We start from the raw sequence: 22,271 nt of genomic DNA, 5'->3' as shown, positions 1-22,271 counted from the left end.
TCCTGGCCATCATTCCTGGAATCAGAAAGTGTCTTTTCTTGACTTGATGTGTGCTGAAGTGAGTTTTTCATGGAGCTCATGGGTGCTCTGTCTTCAAGGCCTCAATGTGCCCACCAGCCCCTGGATATGTTCCCAACTCCCCTGATGCCCTTTTCTTGCTGAAAATCTCAGTTTGCAGAGTCTGAATGGGCTAAGGACACATGCTATGACAAATCACAGGACATCATAACAATTTCCCTTCTCCCTCCCCTTCCTTCTCCTCCCCTCTTTCCCCTTTTGAAAATAATTTTTATTTATTCTTTGACAATTTCATATATATATATACATATATATGTATATAATGGCTTTTGATTATATTCACCTACCCCACCCTCTATTTCTCTTTCCAACTCCCACCTTGATTGACACAAGATCCCTCTCCAACTCTCTCTGAACCCATTCTTCTTCCTAATATGTATCTCCTTTCATGTCTTGTTTTTATAACCCACTGGATTTAATCAGGGTTGCTGCCATGTGCATGTGTGTGGAGTTATTTACTTGATCACAGACAATTTACTTACCAGTGGCTACACCACAGAGGGAAATGACTCCTTCTTCACCCAGTAGCTAGGAACTACCAAGAACTCCTCATCTATGAGTAGGAGTTTACATGTCCTTCCTCCATAGGTGTTGGAATACTGACAGGCTTGATCTTGCGCACCCTTGTGTAGACAACCATAGCTTCTGTGTCCTGGGTACAATGCCCATGTCATATCTGGAAGACTTTCACAGCACCCTTACCCCATCCTTCAGCTCTTCCTTTTTTTTCCTTTCTCTTTCTTTTTTAGTGCTTTCAGACAGAGTCTCATTTAGCCGAGGCTGACCTTGAACTCGTGATCCTCCAGCATCTACCTCACCAGTGCTGGGATTCCAGGTGTCCTCATTTCTGTTTGTTTATTGAGACAATGTCTCAGGGAACCCAAGCTGGACTTGAACTAGCTGGGTAGTTGAGGGTGAGGCTGGCCTTGAACCCCTGATCCTCTTGTTTTCATCTTCTAAGTGCTGGACTTAGAGATGTGTGCCACAGCACTCTGCTTAGGTGTTTTGGTCTTGATGAAGTCATTTCTAGGACATGATGTCACCCTGTTGGGGCATATACAAAGCCAGATTGGTCCCTTATATGTGGTTCCCTTGAAGAGTATCTCACACACACACACACACACACACACACACACACACACACACACACACACACAGAGTGACAGGAGAGAAAGGGAGGGAGGACAGGAGAGAGAATTTATGCAAGTTTCTAAATTCTTCCAAGAATGAAGCTGTCAACAGAGACTATCAGATGAATCATGTAAATAATTTAAATGTGTATACATATACCAAGGTACCTGTATGGAGGTAGAAGATAATCTCAAGTGTTGGTCCTCGCTTCCCACCTTGATTGACACAAGATCCCTCTTATTGTTTCCGTATGCCAGGCTAACTGGCTCTCTCTCTCTCTCTCTCTCTCTCTCTCTCTCTCTCTCTCTCTCTCTCTCTCTCTTTTCCCAGGATTCTCCTGTTTCCACCTCTCATTTCTCCCCAAATGGATTTCCGATGCTCAGGCTATGTGTCCAGCTTTACATGAGCTCTGGGGATTGGAACTCCAGTCTGTCCTGTTGCTCAGCAAGCATTTAACACCTCATGCAGCTCTAACTCCAGCCCTTCACATTTCAGGTGCTCGTGAGTACACATAGCTGCTGGTCTCCACTTGGACACATCCCAGGCCCAGAGGTAGCTGATGACTTGCCAAGGTCCCTAAGAGAGAGAGGAAGATCAAGTTATACCTGGAGTTTCCAAGGGGATTTAATCTCTGTGGTTGATGATGTCTAGTAGGTAAAAGTGGACACAAGAATGAAAAGTCCTCATGTCCTGGCCTATTCATGTATGCCGTCACCTCATAGATAACATAGCTTTCCCCACCCTGAAATGGATGTTGGGTTACAGATGAGCACCAGCACCCATGGAGCCAGGTGTATGTGGGGCCAGACCTGAGGTTTCCTAACCCCACGCCCTCAGCGTCTGCCATCTGCCTGCACAGGGGTAGGGGACAGCACGAGACCGAGAGTTTGGACTGTTGCTCCAGGTGATGTGAAAACTGGAGAAGGGTGACCACCCTGAGCCAAGGGTAGCTTGCCTTAACAGGTGACTTCTGAGCCAACTGAGAGGGTGACACTGAGGATACAGTGTCAGATTGGGAGAGCTGACCCAAGAGGTGCTGGGGCAGTCTTTGGGGGTCCTGTCACCTGCACTAAGTGGCTGCAATAACATTCAGGGCATTCACAGTACTGAGAATGCTAGGTTTCAGGGTGCTGGGATTCGAAGCAACCCATTTGTGAGAAGGCATTTCCTCCATGGATGGGTTGTATGTGCCAATGGCAAGCAAGGGAGCCAGTCCAGGAGTGGAACACATTTGTGCATTTCCTTTGCAAATATATTTGAATTGCAAATATAAGCAAATTTAATGACTCTGGAGCTCAGGGCCTAGCTTTGGACAGCAAGAGCTCAAGACTTGATGTTGATATAAAGAGGGGAGGAGGTGCTGGGCTGTGGTGGCATATACCTTTAATCCAAACACCGGGAAGGCAGAGGTGGGTGGAGCTATGTGAGTCTGAGGCCAGACAAGTCTACTTAGTGAATGCCAGACCTGCTAGGACTACATAGTGAGACCCTGTGTTTAAAAGGCAAGGGGAGGTGAGCATGGTACACCATCATACCTTTAATCTTAGCGCTCAGGAGGTGGAGGCAGATGGAGCTCTGTGAGTTCGAGGCCAGCCTGGTCTACAGAGCGAGTTCTAGGACAACCGGAGTTGTTACACAGAGAAATCGAAACTCTGTCTTAAAAAACAACAACAACAAAAAAGTCAGAGGAAGAGGAAAGACAGGAAAGAAGGAAGGAGGGGAAAGAGGAGAAGAGAAAGGAGGAAAGGAAGGGAGGGAGAGAAATTGAAGAGAAAAGAAGAAAAGGAGTAAAAAAGAGGAGGAAAGGAGTGGGAGAGGGAAGAGAAGAGAGGAAGAAGGAGTAGAGAAGGAGGAGGGAGGAAGCAGGGAAGTGTGTGTGTGTGTGTGTGTGTGTGTGTGTGAGAGAGAGAGAGAGAGAGAGAGAGAGAGATGAATGATAGATGAATGATAGATGAATGATAGATCCATAGATAGATGATAGATGGACAGATGATAGGTAGATAGATGATAGATAGATAGATAGATAGATAGATAGATAGATAGATAGATAGATAGAGATGAGGGGAAAGAGAGAGAGGAAAGGGCTTCCTTCCCAGTTGACTGTGGTTCCACATAATCCACTGATTATCTAGCCAAGACTGTTAATTAAAGTTGGCTGTGACTTCCAGGCTAGCCTACCCTGAAGCGCTCAGTAGGCCCACATGATGCCGTCCCACTGAGCTATGGGTCAAGGCCACCATCCTACATCCTACCTGCAGTATTGTAGATCTACCTACATCCCCTTCTTGAAACAATGAAGTCATGACAGGGAGAAAGAACAAGATTTGCAAACTAAGAAACTGAGGTCAAATGTCCCTAAGCTGGCCCCGGGTAGCTGGTCAGACACCACAGAGCACTTTAGGTAGTGTTTCTCGGTGACTCCCTGTTAGATGCAGGGCATTTGGGCCCAGCCTTGCTCTCCATGGCTGTGTCTTCAGGGAACACTTCTAACCTCCCTGAGCCTCCTCTAATCACTCATGTCAACGAGAACAGGATGATAAATTACAGGACATAGTAAGGGACTGACTTATTTGCCTGTTTGTTTAATACTCCTTGGGGCTGTTTAATTCCAACTCCCTACCCTCTACCTTGCTCACCTTGACTTTGCACCCTCTGACCCCAGAGTAATTCTGGGTTGTGTTACTCTTGGGGAGAATAGAAGCAGGAGCCAGAGACCTTGGCTCTGAGACCTTCCAGTGTCCTTAGTTGAGTATACTTTAGGTTATTGTTTTCTGAGCCCCAACAAAGACACATGGTTATAACCCTTCCTTTCTCTTCTGACACCATCTGCTCCGACTTACCATACTACAATCAACCATTAAGCCAATGCCTGCCTGCCCGCCTGCCTACTTGCCTGCCTGTCTGCCCGCCCACCCACCCTCTCTCCTTCCTTTCTTCCTCTTCTTCTTCCTCCTTCTCTCCCTTACCCTCTTGGTCCTTAAAATGGAACGCAGGGTCTTGCACATGCTAGGCAAGTGCCTTACCACTAAGCCACATCCTTAAGGTGTTACCATTCAGCACAGCCTGGCCCAGAATTCATTTGTAATCCAGGCTGGCCTTGGACTCAAGCAACCCTCCTGCCTTAGCCTTGTGTGTATTAGGATTGCATGGGTGAGCCACCACATGGGTGTTGTGAATAAAACCCCAGTCCTCTACAAAAGCAGCAAGTGCTCTTAACCACTGAGCCATCTCTCTAGCTCTCTCATTAAAATTTTAGAAAGACTTTTAAGCATGTGTGTACTGCCTGCCTTGAGTTATAACCATCCCATAGTCTCAGTGCATGCACTACATCTAAGCAACACACACACACACACACACACACACACACACACACACACACACACTGCCTGTAACAGCCACTCCTTCAGCTCCCACAGGTCCCATGGCGCTCACAGAGATGGCGTTTCTGGTCTAGTGCCTGATCTCTTACACATCCTGCTGTTGTGGGGTCAAGGGCCATGGAGACAGAACCCAGAGTAGAGCAACTGCCCAGAGCTACAATGCCCTTGCTAAGTGGTCATCAGGAGCTGTCCTTATCCAAGCAGAGCAGAGCTGGCTGCTGCTGGTTCCAGCCTCCCCCCCCCCCAACCTCCCCATCCACCTCATGGGGCTGAACAGAGTCCAGCATCTAGTTGTACATTAAAGGATAGCAGGCCAGTCCCTAGGGCAGTGGGGGCAGCGAGGAGCTACAGCTTGGAACATTGCCAGCTCTGGGGGCCGCGGGAACAGGCATGGTCTCATCCAGGCTTAATGGAACTGGTGATTGCCCACAGGCAGTATTGCCCAGTGGCTCAGACCCAGACACCAGCTCTGCCCTCCGGGAGCTGTGTATGGTTGGGGGAAGGCCTCTAACTTCTCAGGGCCTCCTCTAACCACCTGTGAGCCAGGAGAGCAAGAGAGTAAACTAAGGAGATAAAGGAACACTGTGACAATTTCATTCTAAGACCTGAAAAACACAACTGGTTTTAGCAGGGCAAGGTGGTATGTATAATCCTAGCACTTGGGAGGTAGAGGTGAGAGGATCAGGAGTTCAAGGTCATCTGTGGGGCTACATATATGGTGAGGCCCTGCCTCAACAAAGCAAAGAACCATGGCCAACAGCCATGGCTTTGAGCTGAGTGTGGTAGTGCATGCCTGCCACCACAGCACTTGGAAGCTGAGGCAGGAGGATCGTAAGTTCCAGGACAGCCTGAGCTACTCAGGGAGACTCTGAAAAAGAAAGTGGTTTTGGTTTGCTTGCTTGCTCATCCTGTTTTCCTGTTGTTATTTCCTTCTATGGCTGACCTTTCCCAGCTCTGACCGCCAGGGCACTGTTGGCTCTCCACCAGTCTGCGCTACTAGACCTCTGTGCTGCTGTTCTCTTCAAACCCTTCCTGCGTGCATGCGTGCGTGCGTGTGTGTGTGTGTGTGTGTGTGCACTCACACTCATGTGAAGGTTGTGTGTATGATCCACTTGGATGGATCCCATAGCATAAAAGAGATGAACAAGGGAAAAATGAAGACGTGCCCTACTGGGTAGCCTGACCAGACCCACGGGAACCACCCAGGGAACTGAGTGAACCTCCTTGCCTCTCAAACCAAGAAGCAGCATACGGGAACCTCTGGGTTGGGGATGGCTCAGTGTGGAGAGTTGCCCAGGCCAAGTGTACAAGTAGGGCTGAGATTTGCTGGCAGAATGAAGTGGGACCCTCCTCTGATGAGGCTTCTCCCAGGGACTTAGTCACCCTCTTCTGTCAACTGATGTTCTCAATGATAGGACTTTGTTTCTAGACCCAAGTGTTCCTCACAAAAGTGTGACTTCCTCTGTCTTCGGGCTGACCTTATGAAGTTTGCTTGATATCCCTTATTCCATGAGTTGTATCTAGGTGACATAATCTGCTGTCCCCGGGATCCTGTAATGTGGGCACAACACTATAGGAACACATATCCAGGATCCATCATTTTCATAGTTGCTGAGGTTCACTGGAGTGGAGAGTTGGGATTCTCTCAGGCTTGCGGCAAACCAGAGACAGTTCTTGTCTGTTGCACCCATGCCCAGAGCCATCTACTTCTTGTTCCTCCCTTGTGGACCTCACAGCTTCCAGAAGTTTCTCTGACTCAGCACATGTATTCCATTCACCCACAGGGGCACAGAAAGCCACTTGCTCCCTATATAGTAAGGAATTCTTAGAGGTAATGTCCCAGCAGCCAAGCCATGGTGAGTTGGTATCCGGTATTAAAGGTCACCACTGAAGCCACAGGGTGATTTTGTATTCTTTTTTTTTTTTTTTAATTCCTGGTTCCTGAGACAGAGCCTCACGTAGTCCAGGCTAGCCTCAAACTTGCTATGGAGTTGAGGCTGTCCTTGAACTTGTGATCCCCTGCTGTCACCTCCTGAGTGCTGAGATTACAGGCCTTCATTGTGAGGGCTAGCTCGGCTTGGACTCCTCACCATGAGGCAGAGGAGAACAGCTGCTCACTCATCCCTTGACCCCCAAACTGCCTCCTAACTCCTAGACGCCCACTCCTCCTGGAAAAGGCCCCCTGGCTCCCCAGCTGCCTCCTTCAGTCTGACAACTTCTTTGACTGAATTCCTGATGGACAAAATCCGTGCTAGTCTTTTTGGAATGGGACCCCCTCCTCATGTTCCTGTCTGAGGGTACAACCAGCAAGCCCTTCCTTCAGGATGGAGCACTGTGTTCTTGAGAAGACTTGAGAGCTTGTTTAGAGGTTCCAGCAGCTACTCAAATACCCTTGGCCAATGACTGGCCCTCCTCTGCAGTGAAGGTCATCCACTTTGACTGAGTGTGCCACTCTGTGGAATGGACACCTTTGGAGCAGTTAGGGAGGAAAGGGACACCATCAGCCAGGTCATTAACATTGATCCTGGCAATCAGTGGGGTGTCAGGTGCTTGCAGCTAGATAGATGGCCTTTATAGCTTAAGTTCTTGCTATAGTCTGGAAGGGTCAGTCTGTCCTGAGGGCATCTGTCCTGATCAGGGCCCATGTTGGTCAAATTCCACCCTTGGAGCCCTGGGATGGAGCATGTTCCCCTCCCAGGGCCCAGGCCTGCCTTGTTCACCTCCTCCCCCTCCCTCCCCTGACCTGCAGATGAAAGATGCTGGGCGCTCCCTGGCCTGTGGGCTGGGAGGTCACTCTCCTTCCAAAGCACAAAGCCCTCACTGTGCTCTGTACCAGAGGAAAATGCAAATGGGGCCCTGGGTGTGACCGATCCCTAGGGCCCCAGAGCTGGCCTACGCTTGTTTTTTCCTTGAGGCGGCCTTGTTTTCTCTTTCAGAGGACAGAACTATGAGGGCCATGACAACTGTGAGTATGTGAGTATGACCACAGTCTGGCTCATGAGTTTCATCAGCCCAAAGGCTGTGGCACTCATCACTGCCCAAGGTAACCAGAGATGCCCTGAAAGCTGCGGGATCAGAATTGAAGGAAAGGAAAGGAAAGCTCACCGAAGTTCCTCACACTTAACTGAGCATGGTGGTGCATACCTGTGATCCTAGCACTTCAGAAGCTGAGGCAGGAGGATTATGCTTTCATAGGTCAGACTAGGCTGTAAGACCTTGCATCAAAACATCAAAAAAAGCTGGATATGATGGCTCATTTTTTGCAATCCCAGCATTCAGGAAGCTAAGGCAGGGGGATTACCATGAGCCTAAGGACAGCCTGGACTGCTTAGTGAGTTTCAGACCAACTCATAGGAATCCTTTTGCCTTAGCCTTCAGAAAACTGGCATTATAGACATGAGCCTGCAGGCCACATATACCCTGCAGTCTCTCTCTTGGTAGTTTATAAGAAAGCATGCTGTGCTGGGACTTTGCAGTTCCTCTCCCCGATTGGAATTGCAGGCAAGCTCAAGACAACCTTGAATTCTAACTTTGCTTTTATCCAGTGCTTTCTTGTCTTGTGATTCCTAGCACATAGGAGGAGCCAGACCATCATGTGGCATGGAGCTTGCTTATCTATCCTTGAAAACCTCTAAGGATGACGGAACTCTCTTTGTCTTACAGATTTAAAGACTCTCCCTTGAAGACCTCACCCTGTTGTCTATAATGCTCTAACACTCCTGGTATTTCTAGAACTGAAGGGCCCCATCTCTCTTCCTTTGGGACCCTGTTATGCTATTCATGGAAGCCATCTCTTCTAATCTCTCCCATCTGAGGGCCTCATTGTGACTCCCTACATTCATGCTCTTATAACTCTCCTAATACAGGTCCTGTAAAGGGTAATGTTGGTTGTCTGAGCTTCCTTTTCTAAAGTGTCGTTTATATTTTATCTATCAGGGTCTACCTGGAGGAACTAGGTCAGTGGGGGTGGGCCTTTGGAGGTGATATCTCATCCCTAGTTTTTTCCTGTTCCTCTCTTTGCTTCACACCTGTTATGAGGTAAAGAATTCCTTCTAACACACAATGCTAACACGCACTGCACACTTTTGCTCAAGTGCTTAGGGCAAGAAACAATGAATGGTAGCCTCTGGAATGGGCAGAATAAGTTCTTGCACCATCAAGTTGCTCTTGAAGGTATTTCCGACACAGCTGCACAAAAGGAAATTAATATGGTTGTGTCCATCAGCACAAAAATCTAGACACATGGCTACAAGACGAAGAGAATGGCACTTCTCAATCTACCTGCCAACTTCCTGCTTCTGTTCTTTTACCTCTGGCTCTACTAGTGTGAGAATACCGGGAGCTGTGACAAACACCATGACCAAAGCAAGCTGGGGAAGAAAGGGCTTACTTCACCATGGACTTCCAGGTCACAGTCCGTTATCGAAGAAATTCAGAGCAGGAATTCAAGGAATGAGCTTGAATGGAAAAAGAACAGAGGAACACTGCTTGCTGGCTGCTGGCTAGCTCTCTGGATTGCTTCTAGGCTCATGTAGCTTTCTTACACAGCCTAGGCCCTTCTCGTTCAGTATAGTACCACCTACAGTGACTGGGCCCGCTTACATCAATTATCACTAAAGACAATAATAACTCATAGACAATGCCACAGGCCATTCTGATCTGAAAATCCCCTCCTCCCAGGTCACTCTAGTTTGTGTCAAGTTGACAGTAGAAACTAACTAATACAGGAGTCAAAGGTATTCCTCTACTTGGAGGATTCTGGCACGGTTCCCTGGGAATAGATACTGGCTCTCTCAGACTCCTCATGACAGTGGGTTGAAGAAACGCTAGCTATGATGATATTGATGGCTCTGATTACTGAGGGGTTGTGATGACTGTGATGGCTATGATAGCCATGATGACACTGATGACTGTAGTGGTTATGATGACTCTGATGGCTATGATGATGCTGGTTACTATGATGACTGTGATGGCTGTGGTGGCTACGATGGCTGTAATGACTATGATGACTGATGAATATGACGACTGTGATGTCTATGATGACTGTGATGGCTATGATGACTGTGGTGGCTATGATGACTGTGATGGCTATGATGACATTGATGGCTATGACTGTGGTGGCTATGATGACTGTGGTGGTTATGGTGGTTATGATGACTGTGGTGGTTATGGTGGTTATGATGACTGTGGTGGCTATGATGACTGTGGTGGTTATGATGACTGTGGTGGTTATGGTGGCTATGATGACTGTGGTGGTTATGGTGGCTATGATGACTGTGGTGGTTATGATGACTGTGGTGGCTATGATGACTGTGGTGGTTATGGTGGCTATGATGACTGTGATGGTTATGGTGGTTATGATGACTGTGGTGGCTATGGTGGTTATGATGACTGTGGTGGTTATGGTGGCTATGATGACTGTGGTGGTTATGGTGGTTATGATGACTGTGGTGGTTATGGTGGTTATGATGACTGTGGTGGTTATGGTGGTTATGATGACTGTGGTGGTTATGGTGGTTATGATGACTGTGGTGGTTATGGTGGTTATGATGACTGTGGTGGTTATGATGACTGTGGTGGTTATGGTGGCTATGACTGTGGTGGCTATGATGACTGTGGTGGTTATGGTGGTTATGATGACTGTGGTGGTTATGGTGGTTATGATGACTGTGGTGGCTATGATGACTGTGGTGGTTATGGTGGTTATGATGACTGTGGTGGCTATGATGACTGTGGTGGTTATGATGACTGTGGTGGTTATGATGACTGTGGTGGCTATGATGACTGTGGTGGTTATGATTATGATGATGGGATATATTGGTGATAACTATGATGATTTTGAAGGCTATGATGATGGTATCGGCTGTGATGGCAGTGACGACTAGAAGACTGTGATGACTAATGTGACAGTGAAGGCTATGATGATGGTAACAGTTGGGACGACAGTACTGACTACGGTGATGGGGATGACTATGCTGCTGCTGCTGATGGTGATGACAGTCATTATTATGATGACCATGTTTTCTCTGATGACGGGGATGACAGTCATTATTACGATGACCATATTTGCTCTGATGACAGTGGTGATCAAGGGTTGTGCTTACGTGATGAGTGAAAGGTGGTGAGTGGATGACATCCAGCCATGGAAATGGCCCTCCCACTAGTGGCACATCCAAGGGCAAACACTCACAAGCTAAGACCCTCATGAGGATCCCCCTGACAAGGGACTGTGGGGGACCAGTGTAGCAGGATTCTTAAAAGTTCTTATTAATAAAATCAAACCCGAGGCCAGTTATTGGGGTCAATGCTGGTAGATCAGAGAGACAGAACAAGCCACAGCTATCTCACCTTGCCAGTTCCTTAGCTGGTCCTATTTCCTCAGACTGGAAGCTTCTATGTCCTCATCCCAATGGCTCTCAGCTGAACTGCTGCTAGAAGTCTGAATGCTTAGCCAGCCAAAATCCTCTAGTTTCTGGTCCTCACGCCTTATATATCTTTCTACTTTCTACCACCACTCCCTGGGATTAAAGGCTGGCTTTCTGGGATTAAAGGTGTGTGTCACCATGCTTGGCTATTTCCAATGTGGCCTTAAACTCACAGAGATCCAGAGGGATTTCTATCTCTGGAATGCTAGGATTAAAGGCGTGTGCTATCACTGCCTAACTAGTGGCTTGTCTGTTCTCTGACCCCAGGTAAGTTTATTAAGGTACACAATATTTTGGGGAACACAATACCACCACAGACCAGCCCCCACATTTATTTTCCCTAGGGACTCTTGAGGAATGAGGAATAAGAGACTAAGTTAGAAATAGAGAGAAATGCAGGATAGACTCAAGTGGGCCTGGATCCTTATCCACTGGCCCTGAACTTTATTCCAAAGGTCTATTTATAATAATGTCAAGGGGTGGAGCAAAAGACCTCCCCCTTGCTAGTAACAGTCAAGTGTAGACCCTTCCAAACATCTGATACTCAGGCCCGTGGTCCAATCAACCTGTTATGCAGTCCTGCTGGGTCCAGCCACTAGGAAACCCAGTGGGCTACAGCAAGGGACCTGGTAGAGAGGTAGGGAGGACTGGGGTTGTGGGTCAAAGTCAGATCACTTTCCTAGTACTCACCAGACCTTGGGGTTCATCCACAACACATAAACAACCTAAAGGTGCGCCTCCAAGTGAGGAGTCACTAACACCATCCTGAGCTTTAGGACCGTCTGTGCAATAAGGACTCTAAGTTCTGCTTTAGCTTGTCCTTGCCATGTCCTAGGTAGGCTCATATCTGTCTGAAGTAGTCATGCTTTTCCATCTGTTTTCTTCTACTGTTTTTTACAGGACCAACTAGTGATAGTCATCTTAATATTTAATAAAAGCAACCATCTGTGTTAGTTACTTTTCTAGCTGCTATGGAAAAATACCCAATGAAAACAATTTAAGGAGGGGTTTGCTTTGGCACACAGTTTGAGGATAGGGACTCTCATGGCAGAGAAGCCATGGCAGAAGGAGTGTGAAACATTTGGTCACATTGCATCCATAGTCAAGAAGTAGAAATAGACCAATGCTGGTGTTCAGCTCACCTTCTTCCTTTTTTACAGCCTGTGCCTCCAGCTCATAGAATGGTGCCATCCATGTTTAGGATGAGCCTTCCCAACAGTTAACTCAACTTAGTACCTTCTTCACAGACATGCCCAGAAGTGTGCTGCCTGTAGATCCCATCAAGTCAACAATCAATATTAAGCATCATCCATGCCTAGCTATTGTTGGCATTCTTTTGAACATGTGGTGTAGATGGATTGTTCCTCTCTCAGTTCCTTCTCCCTTCATCCATAATATCAGAAGTAGGACTGTCAGAACTGTACAGCACCACACAGAATGATTAATATCAGTCAGCCTCTTCTGTAGCTAGCTTACTAAGGTAATCAAAGTCTATTAATGAGTAGAAGTCAGATGCATGTACATAATTTCTGGGATGACTTCATAAACAAGACAGATAAAGTACTCTTCAGTTCTCTGTTTTTTTCTGATGCCTGCATGGGCTGTGGACACAATAGTTCGAGGGCAAGCAGCCACCTTGGATCAAGAGATAGTCTTGCATAATATAGGACAAATTTTAGAGGTTGGTTTCTAAGGACAAATTATATTCCTTCAGTATAATAAAATGGAGACTTGTTTCTACAATGTGCCAAGAGAGCCAATAGTAAACAAGACAATATTTCTATCCCAATGAAACTTCACAGATGTCAAGATGACTGCCAATTAGACAGAGATGTTCTGGAAAGACACAGAACATTTATCCTAAGTGGCCAGCACATGGTAGATGTTGTGGTCTATTAAGTGCTTTGGTGCTCCAGGAGGTAGAGGTAGGGTGGTCTTGATTGAGCTCAAAGCCCAGTGAGTTCCAGGATAGCCTGAGCTACAAATTGAGACCTGTCTTGAAAACAGTTTCTGGAGGAAATGAGCCCATACAGAGAGGGGAAAGGACTCAGCGAGTTGCCAGGCGTTGGCACTCTTCACCCTTCCTCGGGAGCTCGGTGAGGGGGTCCTGATCCTGAGAAGGTGCAGTTAGACTCAAGCTTGAGAATAACAGGCAGATGTGATTTAGAAAGCTAGAGTCATCTGTTTTGTGCAGAACCCACTGAGGTGGATCAGTTCAGAAGAGGCAGACCAGCTCGGCATCTACAGGGAAAGATTAGAATCAGATAAGGGACTCGACTCTGAAGGCACGTTGACCTTGTTTAGTTGGGAGAGAGTGTGTAAATCCCAATTTTAAGGAAAAGCCAGCTTCACCTTAGGCCTGGCTTTTTAAGCTAAAAGAATATGCAATTAGGAACGACATTGAATATTAATCAAAAAAAAATGAGAAAGGGAATCAGAAGAGATGGAACTGTCTCTTGGAAAATCCGCGTTTTCCTTCTGCTTATCCTAACTGCTTCCTTAGCTACACCTGCTTACAGACAACTTGGTTTCTTAAGAGCTCAGAAGTTACCAACTCCCAACACTACCACTATAAAATAGGCAGTGTGGCGCAGGGTCGGGAATAAACTGAGTCACCTTTACCTGAGAGGAGAGAACCTCTGAGCAGCAGCAGCTGAGAGGAAGGACAGGGTATCTGGGTGGATCAAATTGCGCTTGTCTCACCTAACCCTTAGTGCTCCTCTGCTCTGGGGACAAGAGCGCAGCCGCACTACCGCCTGCAGTTAGGTGTTCTGGGAGAATACTGCAGCTAGGTCTAAAAGCAGAGGTTAATCAGCGCAGACCAGCGAGACTGCAACCATTTGACCATTTGCATTTAGAGTTCAGCGGCGCTGCAGAAGCTGGCCAGCTCGTGGTCACAATTTTATTTTTAAAGGCGGGTGACCGCGTGGGTGTACGGGAGAAGGAACTTGCAAAGTGGTTTGGTTTTTAAATAAAAGAGTGAAGTGCAAAAACCAGGCATCAGCAGAAAAACGCGAGGTCAAGCGCGCAGACACGCCCCCAAGCCACACCCCCAACGAAACACCAACCGCAGACTCCCACAACTGGAGCGCGCAAGCGTTTAGTGGAATCAGGAGCGCATAGTTTGCATGTGAGAGAGGGTATGCGCAGGTCAGGGGCACAGATCTCCTCCGTCACTAGACCGCGCGAGAAGTTAAAGAGATGCACTGATCAGGGGTGCGTGCTATAAGGGGTGCGTGCTATAAGGGGGCGCACAGTGCAGGGGCACGCGGATGCTCCCCAGCGCCATCGATGGGATCTTGGGGGAACACATGGATCCCAGACGTGGATGTTCCCAGTCCCACCCCCATCCCCAGCCGCGGGATAATGGGGAGCGCACGGGTTGGGGGGCACAGATGTTTCTCCAGCCCCAGCCTTGGGATCCCGAGAGGCGTGTGGACGCCGGTTAGGAGGCGCTGTGAGCCGGCTTGAGGATCATCCCTTGTCTTGGCCGTGGGTGAGCACAGTCACAAGGGTACTTGGCACGCACGCGAGCACCGATCCGGCTTTAGCTCTAGGGCCGCTGTCCCCGGGGCGCGCGCACCAGGGGCGCGCAGGGCCGAGATGGGCGGGCCGGGTGCGGGCGCGCGCTCCTGGGGGCGCGGCGCTGCCAATCGCAGACAAAGGCCGCCCAGCAGATCATGTGGTGCGGCGGGAGGAAGTGCGGCTTGTTTTCCCGGCTGGGCTCTGGAGCGGCGGGTGCGGCGCGATGCGCGGGTACCCGGCAGCGGACGGCTGCGAGCCCCGATGAAGCCCGAGCGGCCCCAGCCCGATGGAGCCGCCTCCGTGGGAGCCGGTGCGCAACGACTCGCTGCCGCCCACGCTGAGCCCGGCCGTGCCGCCCTATGTGAAGCTCGGCCTCACCGCCGTCTACACCGCCTTCTACGCGCTCCTCTTCGTGTTCATCTACGCGCAGCTCTGGCTGGTGCTGCGCTACCGCCACAAGCGGCTCAGCTACCAGAGCGTCTTCCTCTTCCTCTGCCTCTTCTGGGCCTCGCTGCGTACTGTGCTCTTCTCCTTTTACTTCCGAGACTTCGTGGCGGCCAACTCGTTCAGCCCTTTCGTCTTCTGGCTGCTCTACTGCTTCCCCGTGTGTCTGCAGTTCTTCACCCTCACGCTCATGAACTTATACTTCACGCAGGTGAGTCCCGAGAGACGCTCACCTGCCGGGGTCGTCCTCCATCCTCCGGCCAGGGACAGGTCTCCTCAGCCGCAGGTGGAGAGGGTGGGGGCGAGGCGCGGGTCCTGGGGCCATCCTATCCTCGGACTCTAATCGCAGGTGACCCCACTCTGTTCCCGAAAGTAGGGAGGACCCACCGGGTACCCGGAGTCTTCTGTGCACATCGTATTCGGTGCTGATGCAAGGGGTGCCTGAACTCGTTTGCCCTGTCTCCCTTGCTCATCTTAAGACACCTACCCCATAGCCTGGAAGGCCATCTGCGTGTTGGCCCCACTTTGGGGCCCCAGACACGGCCTGTTGGGAGTAGTGGTGGGGCGGGCTTGGTTTTGATGAGATGTTTTGAACCTTTGGGATTAGGAGCCCTACTGTACTGTGAATTAGTAACTCATTCCACAGGATTGCTTCACCAGGGCTGTCTGGTGGCACACCCAGCTAGCGCCCCAGCTGCAGGAGGTTTTTTAAGGCGTGCTGTCTGAGCTCATCGGAGAAGCCCCAAGAAATAAGCCATAAAATTGAACCTGGGCTCTTTTTACAGGCTCACCAGCTTCATTTTATGAGACCTGTAGTTAATAAGCTGAAGGATTGCAGGAGGGCTCCTGTGGCTGTGTCTTTACTTAATGAGAGTACAGTGATTGCAGGAGGCTTTACAAATACCAGGTCCAGCATTTCACAAAGGCGTAATGACACCGCGGCGTTATCCTTGCCTTCTCCAGTTCCCATTAGCTTTCCGGGCACTAAACTGTCCATTTTTACTAGTACTCTGCCCAGGGGGCAAGCTCTAACTGTGTCACCCGATGGGGGTGATTTAAGTGTCTCCTTGGCAGGGGCGCCGTGCAAGCAACCATTTGAACAGTACCTCTGTTTTTCCAAAGAAAATGTTTTGATGAAAAAAAAAATTGTTCTTGCTGGGGTGCAGGTCAGTGGTGCCGTGAGCAATGGGTCTGACCGCCGAGGGGCAGAATTGTCCTTGCATGGTAGAAACTGCCGACCGAAAATTCGGAAGAAATATTTTTGACTAACAAATGCCAGCTATGTTGGTGCACACCTGAAATCCTAGTACTTGATGAGTGGAGGCAGGAGGATCAGGGGTTCTAGGCCAGCCTCAGCTGCATGGCAAGTTTGGGGCCACCCTGAGGTATATGAGACTCTGTAGGGAGTCTAAAGGAAACTAAAGAAGAGAGGAGGAAAGAGACCAGACATGTTAGGTGTGGTGGTTCATACCTGTAATCTCAGCACTTGGGTAGCTAAGCCAGGAAGATTGCTATGAGTTCCGGGATAGCCTGAGCTACAGCATGAGACCCTTGACCCCTCCTCCAATCAGATGTAATATTTAGCGAAGTATGTATGTGTGTGTATATATATATATTATATTTAATAATATATATATATATATTTTATATATATATTGGGTCTCTGCTTTGAGCCTTCTTAGTGGTCCTCTTGGTCAGTGTATTTTCCAGTCCAGGGGTAATGGGCGTGGCTTGTCTGAGCTGAGCGCTGCTTTTAAACTTGAAAACCAATCCAGGCCATCAGCTTCATGACACACGGGTTTTGTAACTGGATAAAGATGGGGTGATTCCTGCAAGCTGCAAATGTAAGGTAAGGTGGTGTCACCTGGAAAACCATGTCTCAGATGGAGAGCTTAGCTCCGGTCCCTTTTTGAGCATGCTGCCCTGGCTCTCTGTCGGTCACATGCCAAGCCTGCTCTTAGAGCCGGCTTAGGGGCCGGCCGGCACATTTTCTGCACCATCTGCTGGTTGTTGAGTAAATGCTGAGCAAGGGGAACAGTGACCAGGCAGACAGAGCCACTGGTCAGGAGGCCCCAAGTCACTGTCCTTGTTTCCTTTATGTCCCCCCGGGGGGAGGACACAGTGGCAAGGGGCGTTTTGTCTGAGGACTCAGGGTAGCTGGCAGGAGAAGGCGGCACCATTATGAGGGCATTCCTAGCTTCCTCATAAGAATTCTAGTCCTTCTGGAGAGTTAGGAAGCTGGCTCCTGGTCTCCAGTCTGCTGTGCCATCGCTTGTTCTATGACATGGGGGTCGCAGTCACTAGAAGTGCCCGACATGTGGCTCTCCAAGGATCACTCTGCCTGAGCTGTCTCAGACCATGTAAATCCAAGTGTGGAGGAAGGGGGCGACTACAATTAAGAAGTGTACGCAAGCTGGGCCTGGTGGTATGTGTCTGTGGTCTCAGCACTTCGGGTGTAGAGACAGGAGGATTGCTGAAAGTTCAGGACCAGCCTAGACTACAGAGTTGGACTTATCTCAGTGCCCCCTAAAAATATTCAAATCCAGCTGCAGTGATAAGGTGTGTACATGCCCACTTGTCAGTCATGATTTAAGGGACCGAAAAGAGTGAGGACTTCAGGAGACTGCACGATGCAATCCTTACATCCCCAGGGATGGGGGTCCTGAGGCAAGAGACTGGGTAGAAGAAAGCCAGAAGGGCCAGGGGTTGGGAGTGATCAAGAAAGGAGCCTGGGAAGCAGAGGAAGCTGCCGTCTATTGTCGCAGCATCCTTAGGCCTGACACACTCTTGTCACTTAGCCTTTCTTATAACCCATGACCTGTTCCTCCTCCCAAGACTCAGAACCAGGAGGCATTACCAGAGTCAGCAGCCAGTGTGGAATGACCCCACCCCTGGAATGCCCCACGGTATTTTTGTTGTACACACAGAGCGGTTTGGAGAAGCCTGTTGCTCCCCTCCGAGGGCCAGTCAGGGGAGCAGCACCTTGTTTGGTAGCCCAACCTGTCTGCCCTGGTGCTTGCTGCTCTTGCTCTGCCTGTGCGGGTGACTGCTCTGTCTGCCGGGTGGGCGCCAGCTTTAGTCTGGCCTGCTTTCTGATTCTTTTGCATGAAGCCCTAACGGTAGTAGGATCCCCTGTACTGGTTAGCCACACGGACGTTGGGCAGCGCGCCTACTAGTGTCTTCTGGATCCCCCATCTGGGCGCCTTTCCCTTGACGGGAGTGCCTCCCCCAGTCCCCTTGCGCATGCGCAGACAACAGACAGGCGCAGGACCCCGGCAGGGCTCACCCTGCCAGAACTCTCTTAGCAATCCACGTCACTCTGATTCTTGTACCCATTGGGCCCACATGTTCTCAGATCAGCGGGTGCCCGTTGAGGCTCTTCAGGGACCTGGAAGAAGGGGCCCTAGTGCCAATGGGCTCATGAGACTCCATCTCAGCCTCACCTTCTGATGTAGCCAGAAAGATAGAGAGGCAGCCAGTGGCTGGCTTTGTCTGCTAATCAGAAGAAAGCTATCTGCAGTGTGAGTGTGTGTGCTGTCCCTAAATATTTGAGCTCTCTTTGATATACCCATTGCTCCCAGTGATGAGGCCTCACACCAACTCCAGGGGACAGTTGAGTTACACACAGCTTGCAGGGAAGGGCCAGCTATACACGGAGGCCTTGGACCTGGAGTCTGCTAAGTACCACGTCACATTACTCTCTTCGATGTTAGGGCAGGATAAGGCTTTGAGACTGAGGCCTGTGAAAGTACCTGTGTGTGTGTGGGGGGCATTGTATTGTCCTCTCAATGGGTTATAGGACAGATGGTCCAAAGCAAAAAGTCTCAACTTCTGCATAGGGCAGGTCTATCTCCAGAGCAGAAGCTGAGGGTCATGAGGTGGTTGGGGCTCTGAAATCCTGGTTGCTGTGTGTCCCAGACACCTTCCTAGGAATTTCCAGTCCAGGACTCCAATTTTGGAGGCTCCTGAGGTTGGTTGGATGAAGCGGGCACAGGCTTTTCTTGGACCCTGTGTGGTCTGAGAAGAGAAATGGAGGGGTGAGCTCTCTGTTGGGGAGAGGTGGTGTGGTAGATGGACATTGTCTTGGGAAGTAGGAGACATCAGAAATCCAAGACTGCGGACTTTGTCACCACACCACCAGGAAAACAGGCAGTGGATTCTGGACTAAGTGTGTTCTTATTATGACTTCTAGCAGTCGGTTCAGTCCAAAATGATCTATCAAATATCTGTTGTATGTCAGGCCTCTGGGGGTTGGGAGGGGGAAGCCTCCAGACCTCTTGGTGATTGTGAAGTGGTCTAAAGCTTGGGAAACAGAGGAGACAGATCTTGCTGACTCCTGGGTATCTCATGTCAGAGCTGGGACTATGCCTAGCCTGGCCTGTGCACCACCCAGAGCCCAGGTGCCTCGCTGGTCAACACTCCAGGCTCTGGTGAGCCAGAGCTATGTGCATTTCTGGGTGTGCATTTATCATCCGCATATGTGACCACAGGTGCAAGGTTTTTACACTTGTGTGCCTGCTTACCTGTCAGTGTCTGTGTGCATCTGTGAGAAGCTGTTTATGCACGTATGCTTGTGTGTCTCTGTGTACAAAGCCCTGCATGTACCTGTGTATCTGTGTGCCTGGATGTGAACCCTATATATGTCAGCGTGCTTATGTGCATCTTTGAGTACATGCTTGCTGTGAATGCTCATGTGTGTCTCTGAATATCAGTTTATGTACACCTGTGTGCACCTCTGCATGTTTGCATGTGCCAGTGTTTGGATACCTGTGTGTGTGTGTGTGTGTGTGTGTGTGTGTGAGAGAGAGAGAGAGAGAGAGAGAGAGAGAGAGAATGTCTGTCTGTGTTTGTCTGTGTGCGTATGCTCATGGAAAGCCTGCCACTCACTGTTATTGCTTCTGTACCCAGTACCTCCTGGGTAGAACCTCCTATCTGAGCAAGACAGGCTTCTCTGCTGTCCCTCAGCGCTGTTTTTTTTTTTTTTTTTTGGTTTTTCGAGACAGGGTTTCTCGGTGTAGCTTTGCGCCTTTTCCTGGAACTCGCTTTGGAGACCAGGCTGGCCTCGACCTCACAGAGATCTGCCTGACTCTGCCTCCCGAGTGCTGGGATTAAAGGCGTGCGCCACCACCGCCCGGCTCCCTCAGCGCTGTTTTTGTTTTTTGTTTGTTTGTTTGTTTTGAGACAGGATCTCAGGAGGTTGCCAAGGTTGGCCTTGAACTTGCAATATAGCCTAGGCAGACCTTGAACTCTTGACTCAGGCTCGTGAGGAGCTGGGATGGCAAGCTTGGGTTACCAGATGTGACTTGAGCATCGTTACTCTCTGCATGCTCGTTCCTCCTATCCCCAAGACTTTCTTTGCATGCCTGGCGCTCTGGGGACAGGCAGACTCCTCTGTGTCAGTGGTTCTGGTCCTCTGACCTTGGCTCCCAGCACAGGCTTGGCTGAGGACACCGCATAGCAGTAGTCACCTTAGGAGCTCCCGATGCCGGTCCCTTACATCTCAGTCCTGCCTTGCCACAGTCACACAAACAGACATCAGGACAGGGCCCTGTCCTAAGTCGGTGTCATCACCTGGATGAGTTCAGTGACCCATACCAGGGTGCATCTGCCAGCATTCACTGTCCTCAGGCTCGCCTCCCAGGCCCATCTCTGTCCCTCGTCTGTTAGATGTTCCTCCTGCTAACTGCAGCTCTGAGCCCCGCATGGGAGTGAGCTGAAGCGGGGCAGGGAGCAGGAGAAGGGCTGAGCAGGCAGCACTGGCCCAGGCGGCCCACTGCAGCACCTGCCCGTGCCGCCCACTGCAGCACCTGCCCCATGCGGCCCTCTGCAGCACCTGCCCCATGCGGCCCTCTGCAGCACCTGCCCCATGCCACCCTCTGCAGCACCTGCCCATGCAGCCCACTGCAGCACCAGCCTGCCAGGGCGTTTGGGGAAGATCCAATCTTGTGTCCACTTCCTTCAGCCCTTCCTGGTCACCTTGAATTTCCTTGTGAGGAGGAAGCCACATCCAGATCGGAAGTCCTGCCAGCCTTGAGCTTCAGGTGGCCATGGCTCCTAAGACAGAAAAATAGCCGCACAACAGCTCAAGCAGCGCCTACGGGGGCCGCAGAGGCTCAGAGAGTCCGGTTCATTCTTCAGCTGAGGTCTTTACCTGTGAGGGTGAGGGAAGCCTGGTGGTTTCTTCACCAAGCTGCCTATTCCTCAGGCTTCACGTGGAAGATGGTGGGAAAGGCAGGCATGCCGGGTGCTGGCCAGGACGTCGGGCCTGTGAGCCACACGTGGTCTCTCTCTGTCACATATCCCTTCCCCCCTTTCTTCTATTTTTAAATAACCCTTCACAAAGGTAAAACCACCCCTAGCGCACAGATTGTAAAAACAGCCTTCAGGACAGACTCGGTCTGTGGACTGTAGTTGGCCAGCCCTGGGGTCAGGACAAACCTGTTTGTTCTCCTAGCTCTCAGCCCACTTTTAGTCTGTGGGGTTTGCTGAAGCAAGTCCTGCAGGCAAGTCACAGGCAAGCCTTGGCCTTGCTCATGAGAGTATCACTCATTCAGTGCCAGAGTTCTTACTCCCTCTTAGTGTAGCCCCAGGAGGGATTGACTGCACTTCCAACAGACAGATAGATCCCCGGGGGCAAATCACAACCAACCTGTGGCTTCCGTGGAGCCCAGCCGTCACCCCTTCCTCTTCACGGCAGCGGCCTCAGGCAGCCAACACCACCCTTTCTATCTGGACGTTGCATATCAAAGGAATCATACAGCGTGCAGGCCTCTGTGTCTAGCTTCTCTCACTTAGTCTATTATGTATTTGTTGTTCATTTCACGGCGCTGGGACTCGAACCTGTGGCCTCCCATATGCCACGTAAGCACTCCCTTTAAGCTATATTCTCGGTTCTCTTTTTAATTTTTGTTTGGGGGCCGGGTCTCACTAAGTTGCCTGGGCTGTCTTGAACTCATGCTGTAGACAGGCAGGCTGTGTCTCATCTTCCCAAGTAGCTAGGGTAACAGGCCTGGACCACTGGGCAGAACTGCCTTTCTACTCGGAACCAGCCGTTCTTAGTGCCTTTCCCTGTTTCTGATGCGATGTGGACTGGTCCCTTCCCTCCTGGTTGCTGTCCTTTAAAGTCCTACCCAGTAGCTGGGCCTGCTGGCACAGGCCTGTCAGCCCTGCTGCACAAGAGACTGAGGCAGGAGGATCAACATGTTAAGGCCTGCCTGGGCTACAGAATGAGTTCAAGGCTAGCCTGGGCAGCTTGGTAAGTCATTGTCTTCAAATAAAAACGTAAAGA

The 22,271-nt window shown here is 49.9% G+C and overlaps 1 protein-coding gene across 2 annotated transcripts in view; it reads left to right on the top strand.

The window, feature by feature from the left end:
• Window positions 1–14,676: 14,676 nt before the first annotated feature.
• Gpr137b (G protein-coupled receptor 137B) overlaps window positions 14,677–22,271 on the top strand; it is a 33,075-nt gene continuing 25,480 nt past the window's right edge. Inside the window, exon 1 of one of the 2 annotated variants that reach the window (XM_006980157.3) lies at window positions 14,677–15,194. In XM_006980157.3, the coding sequence (XP_006980219.1) occupies window positions 14,826–15,194 (369 nt within the window). In that variant the 5' untranslated portion in view covers window positions 14,677–14,825. The remainder of the gene's footprint in view (window positions 15,195–22,271) is intronic. The other variant, XM_042278223.2, reaches the window with a different exon arrangement.

This window comes from Peromyscus maniculatus, chromosome 5 (genome assembly GCF_049852395.1).
Source record: "Peromyscus maniculatus bairdii isolate BWxNUB_F1_BW_parent chromosome 5, HU_Pman_BW_mat_3.1, whole genome shotgun sequence".
NCBI classification, from domain to species: Eukaryota; Metazoa; Chordata; class Mammalia; order Rodentia; family Cricetidae; genus Peromyscus; species Peromyscus maniculatus.
This window is presented reverse-complemented; position numbering and strand designations above follow the sequence as displayed.